The sequence below is a fragment of the Haematobia irritans genome, chromosome 4 (genome assembly GCF_050003625.1).
Source record: "Haematobia irritans isolate KBUSLIRL chromosome 4, ASM5000362v1, whole genome shotgun sequence".
NCBI classification, from domain to species: domain Eukaryota; kingdom Metazoa; phylum Arthropoda; class Insecta; order Diptera; family Muscidae; genus Haematobia; species Haematobia irritans.
The window spans coordinates 196,911,433-196,933,004 of NC_134400.1; the positions used below are offsets into that span (position 1 = coordinate 196,911,433).

The 21,572-nt window shown below is 27.2% G+C and overlaps 1 protein-coding gene across 5 annotated transcripts in view; it reads left to right on the forward strand.

The window, feature by feature from the left end:
• drpr (multiple EGF like domains draper) overlaps positions 1-20,038 on the forward strand; it is a 117,535-nt gene extending 97,497 nt beyond the window's left edge. For 3 of the 5 annotated variants that reach the window (XM_075306554.1, XM_075306556.1, XM_075306555.1), the window contains 7 exons: positions 751-997; positions 1,136-2,175; positions 7,626-8,165; positions 8,234-8,401; positions 11,011-11,310; positions 11,377-11,529; positions 16,778-20,038. In XM_075306554.1, coding sequence (XP_075162669.1) covers positions 751-997; positions 1,136-2,175; positions 7,626-8,165; positions 8,234-8,401; positions 11,011-11,310; positions 11,377-11,529; positions 16,778-17,055 — 2,726 coding nt within the window. In that variant the 3' untranslated portion in view covers positions 17,056-20,038. The remainder of the gene's footprint in view (positions 1-750; positions 998-1,135; positions 2,176-7,625; positions 8,166-8,233; positions 8,402-11,010; positions 11,311-11,376; positions 11,530-16,777) is intronic. The other 2 variants (XM_075306557.1, XM_075306558.1) reach the window with 2 other exon arrangements.
• Positions 20,039-21,572: the final 1,534 nt, after the last annotated feature.

Sequence of the window (21,572 nt, forward strand, 5' to 3'; positions counted from 1 at the left end):
TATTTCTATAGAAAATGTTCTCAAAATTTTTTTTCTATAGAAAATTTTGTCAAAATTTTGTTTCTATACAAAATCTCGTTTCAACGACTGTCTAGGGAGACAAGGTCGGTATTATCTCAGTTACAATTTGTTAGCTCTAGGTATTTGAATAGCAATTTCTCAGTTCTAAACCGAGTTTTGCAAATTAATATCCGTTTTGTGGCTATGTCATACATCACCGTGAATACAAAACAGAAAATAATGCTGCAAAAATAAATCTCAAAGTTCAATTTCCCTTTTATGAAAGTTTGATATATTATTATTGTAGTGCTTTAGCTTTGCTTTTATTAACGTTAAACTATTGGATAATTTTGCTTTATAATGATTCTGAATTCGTTTTTGATTCCCATCCACCCACCCAACTCTTGAGAAACTATACTCTAACACAAATGCTAAACACCACAGCACAGTAATACGGCTCCAAAAAAATATTTTTTAGTATTGTTTCCTATTCCTACACCCAAAAAACACAAGCACTTACACTACACCCACAGAAAAACAAAAAATCGTCCCGCTTACATAAAGAAATTTAAGTGTTCTCCGTGTCTACATGAATTGTCTTGTCTTCAGTATACAAAATAATCTGTTGGGCTATAGCAAAGTATTAACATAAATTAACATGGCAAATTAAAAAGAAAAATCTAAGAATCCTACTTGGGCTTATACAAAAATTTTCTCCTTATTTCCCTCCTACCACACCAACTAAAATAGATTGTCCCACCGGTTATTGGGGACGCGATTGTAAGAAGCAATGTGATTGCTACAATAATGCCACCTGTGAACCCTATACGGGTGCCTGCCAATGTGACAAAGGATATACGGGTGAAAAATGCAAAGATACATGTCCCCAAGGCTACTATGGGGCCGATTGTATGGAGGAGTGTCGTTGTGAAAATGATGGAAAATGTCATCATGTCTCAGGTGAATGCATATGTGCTCCAGGCTATACGGGACCATTGTAAGTTAATGAGAAAAAAAAAAAACACAGAAGATTAAGAAATCGAGGATGTTATTCCCCCCCCAAAAAAAAAGAAACAGTCTCACTAATTGTTGTTGTTGTTTTGTTTTTTGTTGCTCATCTCTATTCCCAACAAAGATGTGAAGATCAATGTCCAGATGGCAAACATGGTGCCCAATGTACACAGGATTGTCGTTGTCAAAATGATGGTAAATGTGACCCGCAGACAGGAGAGTGTATGTGTCCTCCCGGTTGGACGGGAGATGTTTGTGCCAATAAATGTCCCACTGGGACCTATGGACCGAATTGTGAAAAGCCTTGTGAATGTTTTAAGGGAGCCCCCTGTCATCATATCACTGGGAAATGTGAATGTCCCCCAGGCTATATGGGTGATAGATGTTTCGATGAATGCCCCAGTAATACGTACGGATTGAATTGTACCCAAGAATGTCAATGTCTCAATGATGCCAGCTGTGATAAGGCTTCGGGTGTATGTAATTGCCGTCCTGGCTGGTCTGGCGATGATTGTGGCACACGTATATGTCCTGCCAATGAATATGGTGTTAACTGTACCAAATCCTGCGAATGTGAAATGCAATACACCGAACTTTGTCATCCCGAAACGGGTCGCTGTCATTGCCAAATCGGTTGGAGTGGAGCCTTGTGTAATCGGCCCTGTGCCTTCTTGAAATACGGACCAAATTGTGAATTGAATTGTAATTGTAAAAATAATGCCAAATGTAATCCCATCAATGGTACATGTATATGTGCTCCTGGCTACAAAGGCGATACCTGTGAAGAGGTATGCGATGAGGGCTATTATGGTCAAGATTGTATGCACAAATGTGATTGTCAAAATGGTGCCAAATGCGCCCCAGAAACGGGTCAATGTTTCTGTACACCCGGCTGGAAGAATATCAAATGTGATCGTCCTTGTGATTTGAATCATTTTGGCCAGGATTGTTTGAGTCTATGCGATTGCAAGAATAATGCTGCCTGTAATCCCACAAATGGTGGATGTACATGTGCTGCCGGCTACAAGGGTACCAAATGTGAACAAAAATGTGATAATGGCACTTTTGGTCAGGACTGTGCCCAACAATGTGAATGTGATTTCAACAATACCATAGCCTGTGAGAGTTCCGATGGCAAATGTATATGCAAGCAGGGTTGGGGAGGTATACATATATATGAAAAAAATATTGCAATTGTAGATATAAGGCATACTCTTCTCTAGGTTCATATACAGTTTCTATAGAAAAAAAATCATAATTTTGATGGTTAAAGAAAAACACATTTCCCAAATTCCCTAACTGGTTTTCAAACTTGATTTTGAGTTCAGAATTTAACCTAAATTTTTAACGGAATATCCTTGGCGGAAGTATCTCGTTGAATCATAATCAGTTTGAATCAGTTTCATAAAACCTTATCCTGTCATATTCATGTATACACTCACTCATACACGCATACACATTAATTGATTTCCATACTTTCCCCCTATATTTTTTGCATGATTTTAGAATTAATTGCATGCCCTAATTTGTAGTTCATTTAATAGAAAACAAGTTTTGGAAGAGAATATGTACAGAAACAAATTTTATATAGAAATAAAATTTTCACCAAATGTCTATAGAAATAAAATTTGTACAAAAATTTCTGTAGAAATAAAATTTTGACATAATTTTCTATAGAAATAAAATTGTGACAAAATTTTCTATAGAAATAAAATTGTGTATAGAAATAAATTTTTGACACAATTTTTTATAGAAATAAAATTTTGACAAAATTTTCTATGGACATAAAATTTTGACAAAATTTTCTATAGAAATAAAAATTTTGACAAAATTTTCTATGGAAATAACATTTTGACAAAATTTTCTATGGAAATAAAATTTTGACAAAATTTTCTATAGAAAAAATTTTGACAAAATTTTCTATAGAAATAAAATTTTGACAAAATTTTCTATAGAAATAAAATTTTGACAAAATTTTCTATAGAAATAAAATTTTGACAAAATTTTCTATAGAAATAAAATTTTGACAAAATTTTATATAGAAATAACATTTTGACAAAGTTTTCTATAGAAATAAAATTGTGTATAGAAATAAATTTTTGACACAATTTTTTATAGAAATAAAATTTTGACAAAATTTTCTATGGACATAAAATTTTGACAAAATTTTCTATAGAAATAAAAATTTTGACAAAATTTTCTATGGAAATAAAATTTTGACAAAATTTTCTATAGAAATAAAATTTTGACAAAATTTTCTATAGAAATAAAATTTTGACAAAATTTTCTATAGAAATAAAATTTTGACAAAATTTTCTATAGAAATAAAATTTTGACAACATTTTCTATAGAAATAAAATTTTGACAAAATTTTCTATAGAAATAAAATTTTGACAAAATTTTCTATAGAAATAAAATTTTGACAAAATTTTCTATAGAAATAAAATTTTGACAAAATTTTCTATAGAAATAAAATTTTGACAAAATTTTCTATAGAAATAAAATTTTGACAAAATTTTCTATGGAAATAAAATTTTGACAAAATTTTCTATAGAAAAAAATTTTGACAAAACTTTCTAAAGAAAAAAAGTGCCAAAATTTTCTATGGAAATAAAATTTTGACAAAATTTTCTATAGAAATAAAATTTTGACAAAATTTTCTATAGAAATAAAATTTTGACAAAATTTTCTATAGAAATAAAATTTTGACAAAATTTTCTATAGAAATAAAATTTTGACAAAATTTTCTATGGAAATAAAATTTTGACAAAATTTTCTATAGAAAAAAATTTTGACAAAACTTTCTAAAGAAAAAAAGTGCCAAAATTTTCTATGGAAATAAAATTTTGACAAAATTTTCTATAGAAATAAAATTTTGACAAAATTTTCTATAGAAATAAAATTTTGAAAAAATTTTCTATAAAAATAAAATTTTGACCAAATATTATATTGAAATAAAATTTTGACAAAATTTTCTATAAAAACAATTTTTACAAAATTTTCTACAGAAAAGGAATTTTTCTATAAAAATAAGATTTTGACAAAATTTTCTTGAAAAAAATGTTGATAAATTCAAAAAAAAATTGACAAATTTTTCTATTGAAAAACGATTTTTTTCTATGGAATAAATTTTTGACATTATTTTCTATAGAATTAAAATTATGGTAAACTTTTCTATAGAAATAAAATTTTGACAAAATTTTCTATAGAAATAAAATTTTGACAAAATTTTCTATAGAAATAAAATTTTGACAACATTTTCTATAGAAATAAAATTTTGACAAAATTTTCTATAGAAATAAAAATTTTGACAAAATTTTCTATGGAAATAACATTTTGACAAAATTTTCTATGGAAATAAAATTTTGACAAAATTTTCTATAGAAAAAATTTTGACAAAATTTTCTATAGAAATAAAATTTTGACAAAATTTTCTATAGAAATAAAATTTTGACAAAATTTTCTATAGAAATAAAATTTTGACAAAATTTTCTATAGAAATAAAATTTTGACAAAATTTTATATAGAAATAACATTTTGACAAAGTTTTCTATAGAAATAAAATTGTGTATAGAAATAAATTTTTGACACAATTTTTTATAGAAATAAAATTTTGACAAAATTTTCTATGGACATAAAATTTTGACAAAATTTTCTATAGAAATAAAAATTTTGACAAAATTTTCTATGGAAATAAAATTTTGACAAAATTTTCTATAGAAATAAAATTTTGACAAAATTTTCTATAGAAATAAAATTTTGACAAAATTTTCTATAGAAATAAAATTTTGACAAAATTTTCTATAGAAATAAAATTTTGACAACATTTTCTATAGAAATAAAATTTTGACAAAATTTTCTATAGAAATAAAATTTTGACAAAATTTTCTATAGAAATAAAATTTTGACAAAATTTTCTATAGAAATAAAATTTTGACAAAATTTTCTATAGAAATAAAATTTTGACAAAATTTTCTATAGAAATAAAATTTTGACAAAATTTTCTATAGAAATAAAATTTTGACAAAATTTTCTATGGAAATAAAATTTTGACAAAATTTTCTATAGAAAAAAATTTTGACAAAACTTTCTAAAGAAAAAAAGTGCCAAAATTTTCTATGGAAATAAAATTTTGACAAAATTTTCTATAGAAATAAAATTTGACAAAATTTTCTATAGAAATAAAATTTTGACAAAATTTTCTATAGAAATAAAATTTTGACAAAATTTTCTATGGAAATAAAATTTTGACAAAATTTTCTATAGAAAAAAATTTTGACAAAACTTTCTAAAGAAAAAAAGTGCCAAAATTTTCTATGGAAATAAAATTTTGACAAAATTTTCTATAGAAATAAAATTTTGACAAAATTTTCTATAGAAATAAAATTTTGAAAAAATTTTCTATAAAAATAAAATTTTGACCAAATATTATATTGAAATAAAATTTTGACAAAATTTTCTATAAAAACAATTTTTACAAAATTTTCTACAGAAAAGGAATTTTTCTATAAAAATAAGATTTTGACAAAATTTTCTTGAAAAAAATGTTGATAAATTCAAAAAAAAATTGACAAATTTTTCTATTGAAAAACGATTTTTTTCTATGGAATAAATTTTTGACATTATTTTCTATAGAATTAAAATTATGGTAAACTTTTCTATAGAAATAAAATTTTGACAAAATTTTTTAGAAAAAAAATTTGACAACATTTTCTATAGAAAAATTAGTTTTTATTCTATGGAAATAAAATTTTAACACAATTTTCTATAGAAATAAAATTTAAACACAATTTTCTACACAAAAATAAAATTTAGACACAATTTTCTATTGAAAAAACATTTTGACTAAATTTTATACAGAAATAAAATGTTCTATAAATTCAATATAAAAAAACATTTCTTTCGAATAAAATAATTATTGTACTAAAAATTATTACAATATTTATTCGAGCTTATTGGACAGGAAGATTAAGGGAATTGACATCATTAAGTTACTGAAAAGAAAATTCCAGATACCCATCTCGCAAGCCTGACTATACATATATGTTTCAGTGTTGGCCACTACACATTTCCATAGTCTTTAGCGAGATCTGGCCGGGTGAGATGATTCAATTTGGTTCTTTTATGTTAATTTCTTATGAAATTTACATACGAGAATTATTCTTCCCAAATTTAACCATTTTTCACCCGCACTGTGCATCATCTTTTCGTATAACTTTACAATCCCTTAATCTTATTTTTTTAGATTTCGATCTGTCCAATAAGCTCGAATAAATATTGTAATAATTTCTAGTTTAAATGATTTGGACATTGAACCAGCCTGCACTGATATCAGGCTAACATAAAAATAGTAAGCTACGAGGAGCCCGTCGTAAATAAGGAAAAAACATTACTAATATTGTCGTTAGAATTGTTGTTGTGTCCTTAGAAACCAGTTTCATAAAGTTATCACAGTAATTGTTGTTGACTAGAAACAAGACATTGTGTGATCGTTCGACAATCAGGTGAATTCAGCAATGTCTTTAAAAAAAGATTTCGATTTGTTGGTACATTAGTGTAGTAACAAATCGAAATCTAAACAAATAAGATTAAGGGATTGTAAAGTTATACGAAAAGATGATGCACAGTGCGGGTGAAAAATGGTTAATTTTGGGAAGAGTAATTCTCGTATGTAAATTTCATATGAAATTAACATAAAAAGAAACAAATTTAATCATCTCACCCGGCCAGATCTCGCTAAAGACTATGGAAATGTGTAGTGGCCAACACTGAAACATATATGTATAGTCAGGCTTGCGAGATGGGTATCTGGCATTTTCTTTTCAGTAACTTAATGATGTCAATTCCCTTAATCTTCCTGTCCAATAAGCTCGAATAAATATTGTAATAATTTCTAGTTTAAATGATTTGGACATTGAACCAGCCTGCATTGATATCAGGCTAACATAAAAATATTATTGTACTAACCTCAGTAATGCTGGTGACATTTCTGAGGGTTTCAAAGCTTCTCTAAGTGGTTTCACTGCAATGTGGAACGCCGTTCGGACTCGGCTATAAAAAGGAGGTTCCTTGTCATTGAGCTTAACATGGAATCGGGCAGCGCTCAGTGATAAGAGAGAAGTTCACCAATGTGGTATCACAATGGACTGAATAGTCTAAGTGAGCCTGATACATCGGGCTGCCACCTAACCTAACCTAACCTAACCTAACCACAAAAATTTGATCAAAATAAGTTTTTGTTTTAATTTGGTAGATTTTTTGTAAAATTTTCTTCAAATTTTGGTAGATTATTTTTGGCAAGAGTGGCAACCGTGGTTATGCCTTTTATTATGTCTCATTTTCCACTGGATTCGAAATTCTCCTTTGATTTGTTTGTGTTTTTTAATATCTAAATCCAAAACTTGTATTGAAGCATGAACTCTTAGTATTTAATTGATGAAAAAATTCTTAATTTAAAAATTATATCAAAAATTTTGTTCGTTTTTTTTTGCTTTTTTTCCGTGCCTGCTGTGTGTTGGGATTTTTTATTTTTGTAATTTGATTACGTTGCGTTCGTTTTGAATATTCTTTCGATCGATCGACCGATCGATAAATTACAAACAAAACACTTGAAGGCGTTCATTGTGAGACAAATTGTGATCCTGGTTATTATGGGGAAAATTGTGATCAAGTTTGCAGATGTAAAAATAATTCCTCCTGTGATCCCGATACTGGACGTTGTATCTGTTCGGCCGGCTGGACCGGTGAGGAGTGCTCGGAACCTTGTGAACGTGGATTCTATGGAAATGGATGCAAAGAGAAGTGTCCCACCATTGTACATGGCAATAAGAGCTGTGATCATATTACTGGAGAAATTCGTTGCCGTGACGGTTATATTGGTTTGACTTGTGAACATCCATGCCCGACTGGGTACTATGGTCCTGGTTGTACCAAGAAATGTAATTGTCATCATGGCGGTGAATGTAATCACATCACTGGCATATGTCAATGTATGCCCGGTTGGACGGGCTTAAGCTGTAACATGACTTGCCCTGAGGGTTTTTATGGTCAAAATTGTTCGCAGGAATGTCATTGTCAAAATGATAATGGTTGTCGTAAAAATGATGGTTTGTGTCTTTGCAAACCCGGCTGGATGGGAACGAGATGTGATGAAGGTATGATGAATTTTGAAATTGGTGAATTATTTCTTAAATTTATTCCCTGTTTCGTTTTACTCTTTTAGTTTGTCCCGAAGGTTTCTATGGTGAACATTGCATGAAATCATGCCAATGTGCCTCACCGAATTTTGTGTGCCAGGCCACTGATGGCTGTGTGTGCCGTAAAGGTTTTACTGGAGAGAATTGTGATTTGTCAAAAGCCGAACAACACATTCAAGAAGCTGAACGAGATAGTAAGTATTGATGGGAAAGGGAATAAGAAAAAAGGGGCTACATTCGGATTAGCCGAAGAGTGTATTTGATAGACCAGGTCAACTTTTTCTAATCGAATTTTGATCGACTTTTCGTAGTGTGAAGAAAGAACAATTTTATATCTATAGCAAATGTTGTCACAATTTTATTTCTATAGAAAAATGTTCTCAAAAATATTATTTCTGTAGAAAATTTTGTCAAAATATTATTTCTATGGAAATTTTTGTCAAAATTTTATTTTATAGAAATTTTTGTCAAAATTTTATTTCTATAGAAATTTTTGTCAAAATTTTATTACTATAGAAAATTTTGACAAATTTTTATTTCTATAGAAAATTTTGTCAAAATATTATTTCTATAGAAAATTTTTCTCAAAAATATTATTTCTATAGAAAATTTTGTCAAAATTTTATTTCTATAGAAAATATTGTCAAAATTTTATTTCTATAGAAAATTTTGTCAAAATTTTATTTCTATAGAAAATGTTTCTCAAAAATATTATTTCTATAGAAAATTTTGTAAAAATATTATTTCTATAGAAAATTTTGTCAAAATTTTATTTCTATAGAAAATTTTGTCAAAATTTTATTTCTATAGAAAATTTTGTTAAAATTTCATTTCTATAGAAAATGTTGTCAACACTTTATTTCTATAGAAAATTTATTTCTATAGAAATTTTTGTCAAAATTTTATTTCTATAGAATATTTTGTTAAAATTTTATTTCTATAGAATATTTTGTTAATATTTTATTTCTATAGAAAATTTTGTTAAAATTTCATTTCTATAGAAAATTTTGTCAAAACTTTATTTCTATAGAAAATTTTGTCAAAACTTTATTTCTATAGAAAATTTTGTCAAAATTTTATTTCTATAGAAAATTTTGTTAAAATTTTATTTTTATAGAAAATTTTGTCAAATTTTATTTCTATAGAAAATTTTGTCAAAATTTTATTTCTATAGAATATTTTGTCAAAATTTTATTTCTATAGAAAATTTTGTCAAAATTTTATTTCTATAGAAAATTTTGTCAAAATTTTATTTCTATAGAAAATTTTGTCAAAATTTTATTTCTATAGAATATTTTGTTAAAATTTCATTTCTATAGAAAATTTTGTCAAAATTTTATTTCTAAAGAAAATTTTGTTAAAATTTTATTTCTATAGAACATTTTGTTAAAATTTGATTTCTATAGAAAATTTTGTTAAAATTTTATTTTTATAGAAAATTTTGTCAAAATTTGATTTCTATAGAAAATTTTGTCAAAATATTATTTCTATGGAAAATTTTGTCAAACTTTGATTTCTATAGAAAATTTTGTCAAAATATTATTTCTATAGAAAATTTTTCTCAAAAATATTATTTCTATAGAAAATTTTGTGGAAATATTATTTCTATAGAAAATTTTGTCAAAATATTATTTCTATAGAAAATTTTTCTCAAAAATATTATTTCTATAGAAAATTTTGTCAAAATTTTATTTCTATAGAAGATTTTGTCAAAATTTTATTTCTATAGAAAATTTTGTCAACTTTTTATTTCTATCGAAAATTTTGTTAAAATTTTATATCTATAGAAAATTTTGTCAAAATATTATGTCTATAGAAAATTTTTCTCAAAAATATTATTTCTATAGAAAATTTGTCAAAATATTATTTCTGTGGAAAATTTTGTCAAACTTTGATTTCTATAGAAAATTTTGTCAAAATTTTATCTCTATAGAAAAATGTTGTCAAAATTTTATTTCTATAGAAAATTTTGTCAAAATATTATTTCTATGGAAAATTTTGTCAAAATTTTATTTCTATAGAAAATTTTGACAAAATATTATTTCTACAGAAAATTTTTCTCAAAAATATTATTTCTATAGAAAATTCTGTCAAAATATTATTTCTATGGAAAATTTTGTCAAAATTTTATTTCTTTAGAAAATTTTGACAAAATATTATTTCTATAGAAAATTTTTCTCAAAAATATTATTTCTATAGAAAATTCTGTCAAAATATTATTTCTATGGAAAACTTTGTCAAAATTTTATTTCTATAGAAAATTTTGTCAAAATATTATTTCTTTGGAAAATTTTGTCAAAATTTTATTTCTATAGAAAATTTTGTCAAAATTTTATTTCTATAGAAAATTTTGTCAAAATTTTATTTCTATAGAAAATTTTGTCAAAATTTTATATCTATAGCAAAATTTGGTCAAAATATTATATCTATAGAAAATTTTGCTCAAAAATATAATTTCTAAAGAAAATTTTGTCAAAATATTATTTCTATGGAAAATTTTGTCAAACTTTGATTTCTATAGAAAATTTTGTCAAAAATTTATTTCTATAAAAAATTTTTCTCAAAAATATTTCTATAGAAAATTTTGTCAAAATTTTATTTCTATAGAAATTATTGTCAAAATTTTATTTCTATAGAAATTTTTGTCAAAATTTTATTTCTATAGAAATTTTCAGATTTGTAAAAAATTGGAAAGTGAACAATTTTTGAAAAAGTCGAAAAATTTGTTTTTGTAATGATTCGCTCTCCAAAATTTCCTCAAGATAAATTTTTCATAAACTTTCTTTTACGTTCTCTATTCTAGGTGGTCGTGCTGGTTTAGCATGGGGTCTATCATTGGCCATTCTATTTGTGGCTGTCATTGTTGCAGTTATCTTCTACTATAGACGTCGAGTTTCCAATCTCAAAACTGAAATTGCTCATGTTCAATATATCAGTGATCCCACCCAAGGTTGGCCGGATCGCCATAACTTTGATAATCCCGTCTACGGAATGCAGGCGAATAATTCGGAAACTCGCCTTTTAAATAATCTCAAACCAAAAATTAATAATCTCAATCGTGGTGGTGAAATGTATGCTGATGATTCCAATGCCAGTAGTAGAGGTTTGTAGTTTCTCCTAATTGATAAAAAAAATTAAATCTATATTTTCCTATTTTTCTTCGTCACAGCTGGTACCTATTCCATTAACTATAATCATGATATGTTCGCTAAAAATTTCAATGCTGATTTGACAAATCCCACAGTATACAATTCATTAGAGGGGTTGAAAGAGGAACACGTTTATGATGAAATTAAACAAAAGGAAGGTTACAAGGATCCTGGTAAGTTGAGATGATTTTTCTAATTTTCATTTCGTATATTCATCCATTTCATGGGATTTTTATCTTCTCTGGTCTTTGTGTACTCTTGATCTTTGCCTTTTTACAGTTAAGAATTATACTAAAGAATTATTTCCTGTGGGTAAGAATAAGTCAATATTTTAGTGAAATATAAAAAGCACAGCAAAAAGAATTCACTATATTCCTGTTTATTTCTTGTTGTTTTCTTCTTGTAAATTATTTTTGTGATATATTCATTTATTTGTAGTGGTAAATTAGTTATTTTGGTTCAGTTAATGAGTTCACAAAGTACTTTAATTTATTTTGCGATTTTAAGGGATTTTACACTAAACATTCCAGTAAGACTGGTCTCAGACTTTACATTACATATTCTGTTGAACTTTGATTTACTTGCCTTACTGATCTAGCCCGCGCTGTCCGTCCACGTGTCTACCTGATATTTGAAATAAAATTTAAAATTTTTTTATATAAATAAAGTTTTGACAAAATCTTCTATATAAATAAACTTTTGACAAAACTTAATAATTTTCTATATAAATAAAATTTTGACAAAATTTTCTATACAAATAAAATTTTGATAAAATTTTCTATAGAAATAAAATTTTGACAAAATTTTCTATAGAAATAAAATTTTGACCAAATTTTCCATAGAAATAAAATTTGTGACCAAATTTTCTTTAGAAATAAAAATTTTGACAAAATTTTCTATAGAAATAACATTTTTAAAATTTTTTAATAGAAATGAAATTATGACAAAATTTTCCATAGAAATAAAATTTTGAAAAAATTTTCTATAGAAAAAACTTTGGATACAATTTTCTATAGAAATAAAATTTTGACAAAATTTTCTATAGGAATAAAATTTTGACAAAATTTTCTATAGAAATAAAATTTTGACAACATTTTCTATAGAAATAAAATTTTGAAAAAATTTCCCATAGAAATAAAATTTAAAAAAAAAAATCTATAGAAATAAAATTTTGACAAAATTTTCTATAGAAATAAAATTTTGACAACATTTTCTGTAAAAATAAAATTTTGACATAATTTTCTATAGAAATAAAATTTTTTAAAAATATTTTTGAGTGTTGTTGACCTATTTTATGTTTATTCTGATTATTAATTTTGTTCGGCTTGAGGTCATAGAAACAATCGATTATTGATTTGTTTTAATATTTATTTCCAATATTTCGGTTAGTGCCACTAACCATCTTCTGGGATTTTGTATCTACATAAAATACAAAAATTAAATTACATTTAATGTTCACAAAAATCACAATTGTTATTGAAAATATATTTTATCGAAAAATAACTAACTTGAGTTCTTGTGCTGCTGTTTGTTTCGCAATTCACCTTACACTAAACTTCGTTTGTGTCCATGCTTGTTTATAATATGTCGATACATTCTGGCGCATTCTTCCGTGTCTTTTTTGAAATTCATTCTTTTGTCAGGAGAGAGATCTATTATATTGAGCATCTCAAGAGTGTATCTTCGTCTATGATTATTCTCTTGAGCAAGTATCTCGACGTCTGTGAAGTTGGGCTTGTGTCCTATTGTTGCACAGTGAGCTGCAAGTGCTGTTTTTTGCTCTACTGATTTGTCTACAGCTTTAAGGTCTGATTTATGCGACGAAAGTCTTGTCTTAAGTTTGGTCATTGTAGTGCCAACATATGCCATTGGGCATATGTTGGACTTGTCTCCATTACATTTAATTTTGTACACTATGTTACTCCTGTCCTCATTCTTTATTTTTGACTTTGTGTTGCTGAATAATTCCTTTACTGTTCTCGATGTGCGTGAAGCAATTTGAATCTTGTCCTTGTTATATACGTCCGATTTGAAAAAACGCTCTGAGAATCCTTCAACGTAAGTCATGGGTTTGTATGACATATCCTTATTATGGTCCGGCTCTTCAATAATCTTAGTTTTAATGTTTTCGTCAAGTGTTTTATTTTTAACGCGATTTATTAGTCTGCTTATTATTCTATTTGGAAAATCGTTTGTGGTCAATATTTGTCTTATCTTTATTTCATTCTCCTTGTGGAATTCTGCATCACTTATCCTTAAGATTCGATCTATAAAATTGATTGCTGTCATATGGATTATACTTTTATTGTGTTTTGAATTATAATTTATTAGCCGTCCAGTTGCTGTTGGTTTTTGATACCAATTCAGCCTCAAACAATTATCATCTCTCAGTATGTTACAGTCTAAATATGGTAGCTTGTTATCCTTCTCTAACTCCATTGTAAATTGTATTTGACTGTGGAATGAGTTTAATGCGTCAAGAGTACTTTCCACGTCGGTTTTCTTTACTATCGCAAATATGTCGTCCACATATTTTGCTTCACGCACATCGAGAACAGTAAAGGAATTATTCAGCAACACAAAGTCAAAAATAAAGAATGAGGACAGGAGTAACATAGTGTACAAAATTAAATGTAATGGAGACAAGTCCAACATATGCCCAATGGCATATGTTGGCACTACAATGACCAAACTTAAGACAAGACTTTCGTCGCATAAATCAGACCTTAAAGCTGTAGACAAATCAGTAGAGCATAAAACACCACTTGCAGCTCACTGTGCAACAACAGGACACAAGCCCAACTTCACAGACGTCGAGATACTTGCTCAAGAGAATAATCATAGACGAAGATACACTCTTGAGATGCTCAATATAATAGATCTCTCTCCTGACAAAAGAATGAATTTCAAAAAAGACACGGAAGAATGCGCCAGAATGTATCGACATATTAAAGGGTGATTTGTTAAGAGCTTGATAACTTTTTTTTAAAAAAAAAACGCATAAAATTTGCAAAATCTCATCGGTTCTTTATTTGAAACGTTAGATTGGTCCATGACATTTACTTTTTGAAGATAATTTCATTTAAATGTTGACCGCGGCTGCGTCTTAGGTGGTCCATTCGGAAAGTCCAATTTTGGGCAACTTTTTCGAGCATTTCGGCCGGAATAGCCCGAATTTCTTCGGAAATGTTGTCTTCCAAAGCTGGAATAGTTGCTGGCTTATTTCTGTAGACTTTAGACTTGACGTAGCCCCACAAAAAATAGTCTAAAGGCGTCAAATCGCATGATCTTGGTGGCCAACTTACCGGTCCATTTCTTGAGATGAATTGTTCTCCGAAGTTTTCCCTCAAAATGGCCATAGAATCGCGAGCTGTGTGGCATGTAGCGCCATCTTGTTGAAACCACATGTCAACCAAGTTCAGTTCTTCCATTTTTGGCAACAAAAAGTTTGTTAGCATCGAACGATAGCGATCGCCATTCACCGTAACGTTGCGTCCAACAGCATCTTTGAAAAAATACGGTCCAATGATTCCACCAGCGTACAAACCACACCAAACAGTGCATTTTTCGGGATGCATGGACAGTTCTTGAACGGCTTCTGGTTGCTCTTCACTCCAAATGCGGCAATTTTGCTTATTTACGTAGCCATTCAACCAGAAATGAGCCTCATCGCTGAACAAAATTTGTCGATAAAAAAGCGGATTTTCTGCCACTGATTTTGGTAATAAAATTCAATGATTTGCAAGCGTTGCTCGTTAGTAAGTCTATTCATGATGAAATGTCAAAGCATACTGAGCATCTTTCTCTTTGACACCATGTCTGAAATCCCACGTGATCTGTCAAATACTAATGCATGAAAATCCTAACCTCAAAAGAATCACCCTTTATAAACAAGCATCGACACAAACGAAGTTTAGTGTAAGGTGAATTGCGAAACAAACAGCAGCACAAGAACTCAAGTTAGTTATTTTTCGATAAAATATATTTTCAATAACAATTGTGATTTTTGTGAACATTAAATGTAATTTAATTTTTGTATTTTATGTAGATACAAAATCCCAGAAGATGGTTAGTGGCACTAACCGAAATATTGGAAATAAATATTAAAACAAATCAATAATCGATTGTTTCTATGACCTCAAGCCGAACAAAATTAATAATAAAATTTTGACAAAATGTTCTATAGAAATAAAATTTTGAAAAAATTTTCTATAGAAATAAACTTTGGATAAAATTTTCTATAGAAATAAAATTTTGATAAAAATTGTTTATAGAAATAACATTTTGAAAAAATTTTCTATAGAAATAAAATTTTGACAAAATGTTCTATAGAAATAAAATTTTGAAAAAAATTTCTATAGAAATAAAATTTTGAAAAAATTTTCTATAGAAATAAATAATTAAATAATAAAATAATTTTCTATAGAATATATAGAAATAAACTTTGGATAAAATTTTCTATAGAAATAAAATTTTGACAAAATTTTCTATAGACAAAATTTTTACAAAATTTTCTATAGACATAAAATTTTTACAAAATTTTCTATAGAAATAAACTTTGGATAAAATTTTCTATAGAAATAAACTTTGGATAAAATTTTCTATACGAATAAAATTTTCTATAAAAATAAAATTTTGACAAAATTTTCTATAGGAATAAAATTTTGAGAAACTTTTTTAATAGAAATAAAATTTTGACAAAATTTTCTATAAAAATAAAATTTTAACAATAATTTCTATAGAAATAAAATTTTGATAAAATTTTCTATAGAAATAAAATTTTGACAACATTTTCTATAGAAAAAAAATGTTGACAAAATTTTCTATAGAAATAAAATGTTGATAAATTTTCTATAGAAATAAAATTTTGACAAAATTTTCTATAGAAATAAAGTTTTGACAAAGTTTTCTAAGGAATAAAATTTTGACAAAATTTTTTTATAAATTTTCTATAGAAATAAAGTTTTGACAAAACTTTCTATAGAAGTAAAATTAAAAAAAAAATTATAGACGTAAAATTTTGACAAAATTTTCTATAGAAATAAAATTTTTACAAAACTCTATAGAAATAAAATTTTGACAAAATTTTCTATAGAAATAACGATAAAATTTTCTATTTTAAATTATTTGGAAGAAACGAATTTTTTAACTAACCACAAAAAGTTGATGAATATTTTAATTGTTTTCAATTTGGTAGATTTGTGGTATTGGTCGCACTAGAGGCAACCGTGATTATAACCCACCCTACAATTCCCTATGACTTTTCTTACTCCACCATACTATGACATTATTTATCATGTAATTTTTCGATTTTTTCGTATTTGTTTTTATTTTTCATTTACTTTTTTTGATTTTTCTTTTCGTAGAAAAAATTGAATTTTTGTTATTTACTCAATTCTCTTTTTTATTTATTTTTATTAGATGAATATGATCATTTGGATTACTCAAGACCGAGTACCTCTCAAAAACCCCACTATCACCGGATGAATGATAATATGCTCAATATAAATCGTGATGAAGAAAAACCCAGTAATCTAAAAGCCATGGATGTTTTACTAAAGAAATGTCTACCTCCTACAGATACAGGAGATGATACTGAAAATGAAGATAATAATGCAGCTTGTAATCTTAGTACAGTTGGTGATGAGGATAATGCATCGACGGCAACACCATCAACTAGCTCCGAACATATCAAATAAATATGACAAATATTTATTGTTTTCTTATCCAAATAAGTCTGTTTATGAGGAAAAACAAAATATTTTGCTCAAGTTATTGTCGACGACAAAAAAAAAACGTATTTCTTCTATATAGAAAGCAATAGCGATAGGATATTATATTGTAAGTGTCATAATTTCAGAGAAAGAAAAACAAAGGACAATATTTTTAGGTATTCATATAAAACACAAAAGAAAACAAAATTAAGAAGAAAAACAAAAACAAATAAAAATAACTCACTCAATGGTTATAAAGCATTAATTAAACATTAAATAATAGTTATAATAATAAAAACTAAATATAGAGGATTTTGATCTCTGTTGGAAGTATGCAACATATCTTTTACCAGAGTTCCTTTTTGTATGATTTTTTTTTTCAATTTCATTATTTTTTGTAAGATTTATTTTTTTAAGGTTTCCGTTTTTTCTTTTGTATTACCCATTTTATAAAAAAAATACCTTGTCATTATTGTGTAAAATAAAATTATCTATTATATATTTTATTTATAATATTTAATTTCCATGGTTTTGTATATACATTTTGTGTGTTATACAATCAGGATTTATTAGTATTTCAATACACACCCACTTTATTACAATTTATTGTTTATACTTATATTTATAGTATATGTATTTTATAAGCAGTGCTTTTTTTAATGTGGCTATATGATTTGTATAAATTTATTTGTATGTATTTGTTTGTAATTTCTTTTTGTTTGATTTTCAATTACTGCTCAATTATAAACGAATTTTATTTTATAAAAATTGCTCAATAGAATTTTTTTACACTTGTTTTTATTTATATAGATATATGTTTGGCAATTAATTATTTTTTTGATAAAAAAAAAAACAAAAACAGAAAATACAAAATATAAATAATGGAGATAGAAATTTTTTAAATAAAATTTAGAGGTGCTCTAATTCAAAAATTAAGGGTTTTTGCTAATATTTATATTTTTAGATGATTTATTGATAAGAAAAAATATGCAAATAATATCAGTCGATGTTTTCAAACTATTCACCCTAAGAATTTGTTTAGTAGATACACGAGAAAAGTTAAAAAAAACCATCTGAGAAAAGGAAAACGGTCGCTGTTTGTTGAAATAGGAAAGATTGTCTGCTATTTTTTCGAAAATCTACTTTTTGACTAATAAATAAATATACCGAAAATTTAAAATTCATATATGTTTATAATAAAAGGACCTTACCACAAGCTTTTGATGTTTCCAGAATCGAGTGGACAACTTTTGATCTTGGCCACATCTATTAACCCTTATACTACGTTGGGGTCATTTGATGACCCATATGGTATTTTTCAACACCGCATATCCTACTGTTCGAATATAATTAACAATTTCTATCACTCACTGCATTAATTGGTAACATATGCTGAATTTATACTGAGTAGTAAGTAAGAACTTTTAATTATAATTCAAAAGTAAAAAATTCGGTGATGAAAAATACGACCTAATACCCAACGTAGTATAAGGGTTAAATGCATTTCCATAGTAATAAAAATTAAAATTGAATTTCAACTATGGATACAAAAGTCCAAAATTTTCATTTTTAATTAAATGAATTTTTATGGAATATTTTTTGAAACTTTAAAATCTACTTTTTGTACTCTCTCAACGACTTGTGAGTGTATTTGTTTTTTTTTTTTCTCAAAATTCATCTCATCGACTATCCTATTTTTATGTTGATCATATTAGTCTTTTGGCCAATCGACTTTAAACTATCCAGCGAACAATTTGGAAATGTTTTTCTAAGTCATTGCAATTAATCTACATTCATAATGGTTCTTCTAGAGATGGAATTAATTTTCGCCTTACAAGAAGTCCTTTTGAGGTGATATATGAAATCATTTGTATCAAATAATAAAAGGAAGTTCGCATAAAATTAAATTATCTAATAAAATCATTTGTTATATGCAATTTTTGCATTACATTTAAATTTTCAAAATTCCTCCCGGAATTAAACTCAGTTAACATAGAAACAAATATCTCCCAAAATATTGCCAATTAAAAGTCAATTAGGAAAATCATTGGAAATTTATTTTTAATTAATTAGAATAGTACATTGTAATTCGTTAAATTTGCCCTTTACGGCCATTTTCATGTAGCTTCGTTAGGCTTTAACTGCCAGCTAACAGAAAGTAAATTGCAAATATCTTCTCTCCAGTTAATTTTAACTGAAAAATTTTCGTCATTTAAGTTCCTAACTGGCATATGGAATATATATGCAAGATGACAGCTTCTTCCATAATACAGTTTAAAAATTGGTTAGTTAACGGAACACTAACGGAGCTTTATGAAAATGGGGGTTTAAGGCTTTGAATTGCTTAAATAAATAAATAAAATAAAAATAATTATTTTGATTAAAAAAATTTAATTACAAAAAAAAATAACTATTACAATTAACTTTTAACCAAATGAAATAAATAAGACAATTAAAGAAATGTTTAATTAAAATATTAATTATCTCTATTAAAATTTTAATTATATTAAAAAATATTGCCAAAATAAAAAATATGTATTTGAAAACTTCTCTTCAGAAATAATTAGCTTCTATATGCATACTAGAATCATTAAAGTTTTTGGCTCATATCCAAAGAAAATTAAAAACAAATCATAAAAAAAAACTAAACTGTATGAAAATTACTTCTTCTAAAGGTGGGTTCGAGTTTAGCCGCTAAAGTTCGAGTTTAGCCGCTAAAGTGAAAACTAAATCAGTAAAAAAAAGGCATAAAATTATACATATTTGTTGCAAATGTTATTATAACTTGATGGGGAATATCCCAAAGCAAATTTTCACAAAGTTTGTACTCCTTAAAATGGATTATTAAAGAAAAGTAATCGTGAAAAAATTACGCTTTTATCGGCTAAACTCGAACTTAATACCCACCTTAAAGGTAAAATAATTACACTAGTTTACAAATAAAAATTTCATGTACACTTGATGAAAATCAACTTTTCTTATGTATTTTGAGCTGTTGAATTCGAAAAAAAATTTTAAAATTTTGTTTGAGATATCCCGTTATTTTGAAATTTTCGCTCTTTTTTTCACTAAACACAATATATCTCGAGTTAGAAATATCCGATTATAAGGTTGTTGGTACTTAAATGAAAGGTAATAAGATGACGAATAATCGTGTGTAATTGGATCTGTGATAAGTTAAGTGGTTCAATATATCATATATTCAAATATCAATGCGAAAAGTCAAAATTAAAAAAAAAAAATCGTATTTTACAATGGACCTTTTCCACCAGAAAAGTATAAACCATTTAAAATTTTTTTTCTCTTCACGGTCGTATAGACGATACTCTAACCTAAGTAATAAGACCAACTAGAAGAAAAACGACCGAAAAATGACAAAGTTATAATGCAATTGAGTGAACAAATCCGATGGCAAATCATGCCAAATATGAGCCAATCACCCCCACAAAAATTTTTTTTGGCCACAGAGAAATTCATTTTTGTTTAGGTGAGTGGCTCATATTTGAATGATTTCACATCATTCAATTGCTTATAGTTTTGTCGTCTTTCGCTAAAATGTCACTACTTCGGATCGCCAGGAAGTTTTCTGGTAGTAAAATCTCAAGCACAATAACAATAAAAACAACTATAGCGTGGGGTGTTTCCGTTTCGAAACAAATTCGACTCTAACAGCGATCAAAAATCTAAATATAGACTCCATACATCGACATATCTAATTTTTCAATAGCGCCTCTTTGAGAGTACATGTGTGTAAACAGCCACTATCAACCAATGAGCGTGGGCAGTGTTGCCAGTATTTTCCGAGCTCTTGTCCCCAAAATGGATCGCTTTTATCCCCAAAAATCCCCAATTTAATTTAAAATTCCCCATAAAAATCCCCAAGAAATGTTTGGCAAGTTTTTTGAAAAAAAAGTAAACGAATAGACTCTGCTGTAGAAAATCCGTACAAAATTAAAAAAAAGAACATTTTAAATAAAATAAAAATGTGCAATTGAATGAAGATTTCAAAACACAAAACCAGGAGACGGGTGCTCAAAATATCATCCGATACCAGCCCCCATCAGAGTTAATTATACCCACCACCATAGGATGGGGGGTATATTAACTTTGTCATTCCGTTTGTAACACATCGAAATATTGCTCTAAGACCCCATAAAGTATATATATTCTGGGTCGTGGTGAAATTCTGAGTCGATCTGAGCATGTCCGTCCGTCCGTCCGTCCGTCCGTCCGTCCGTCTGTTGAAATCACGCTAACTTCCGAACGAAACAAGCTATCGACTTGAAACTTGGCACAAGTAGTTGTTATTGATGTAGGTCGGATGGTATTGCAAATGGGCCATATCGGTCCACTTTTACGTATAGCCCCCATATAAACGGACCCCAAAATTTGGCTTGCGAGGCCTCTAAGAGTAGCAAATTTCATCCGATCCGGCTGAAATTTGGTACATGGTGTTAGTATATGGTCTCTAACAACCATGCAAAAATTGGTCCACATCGGTC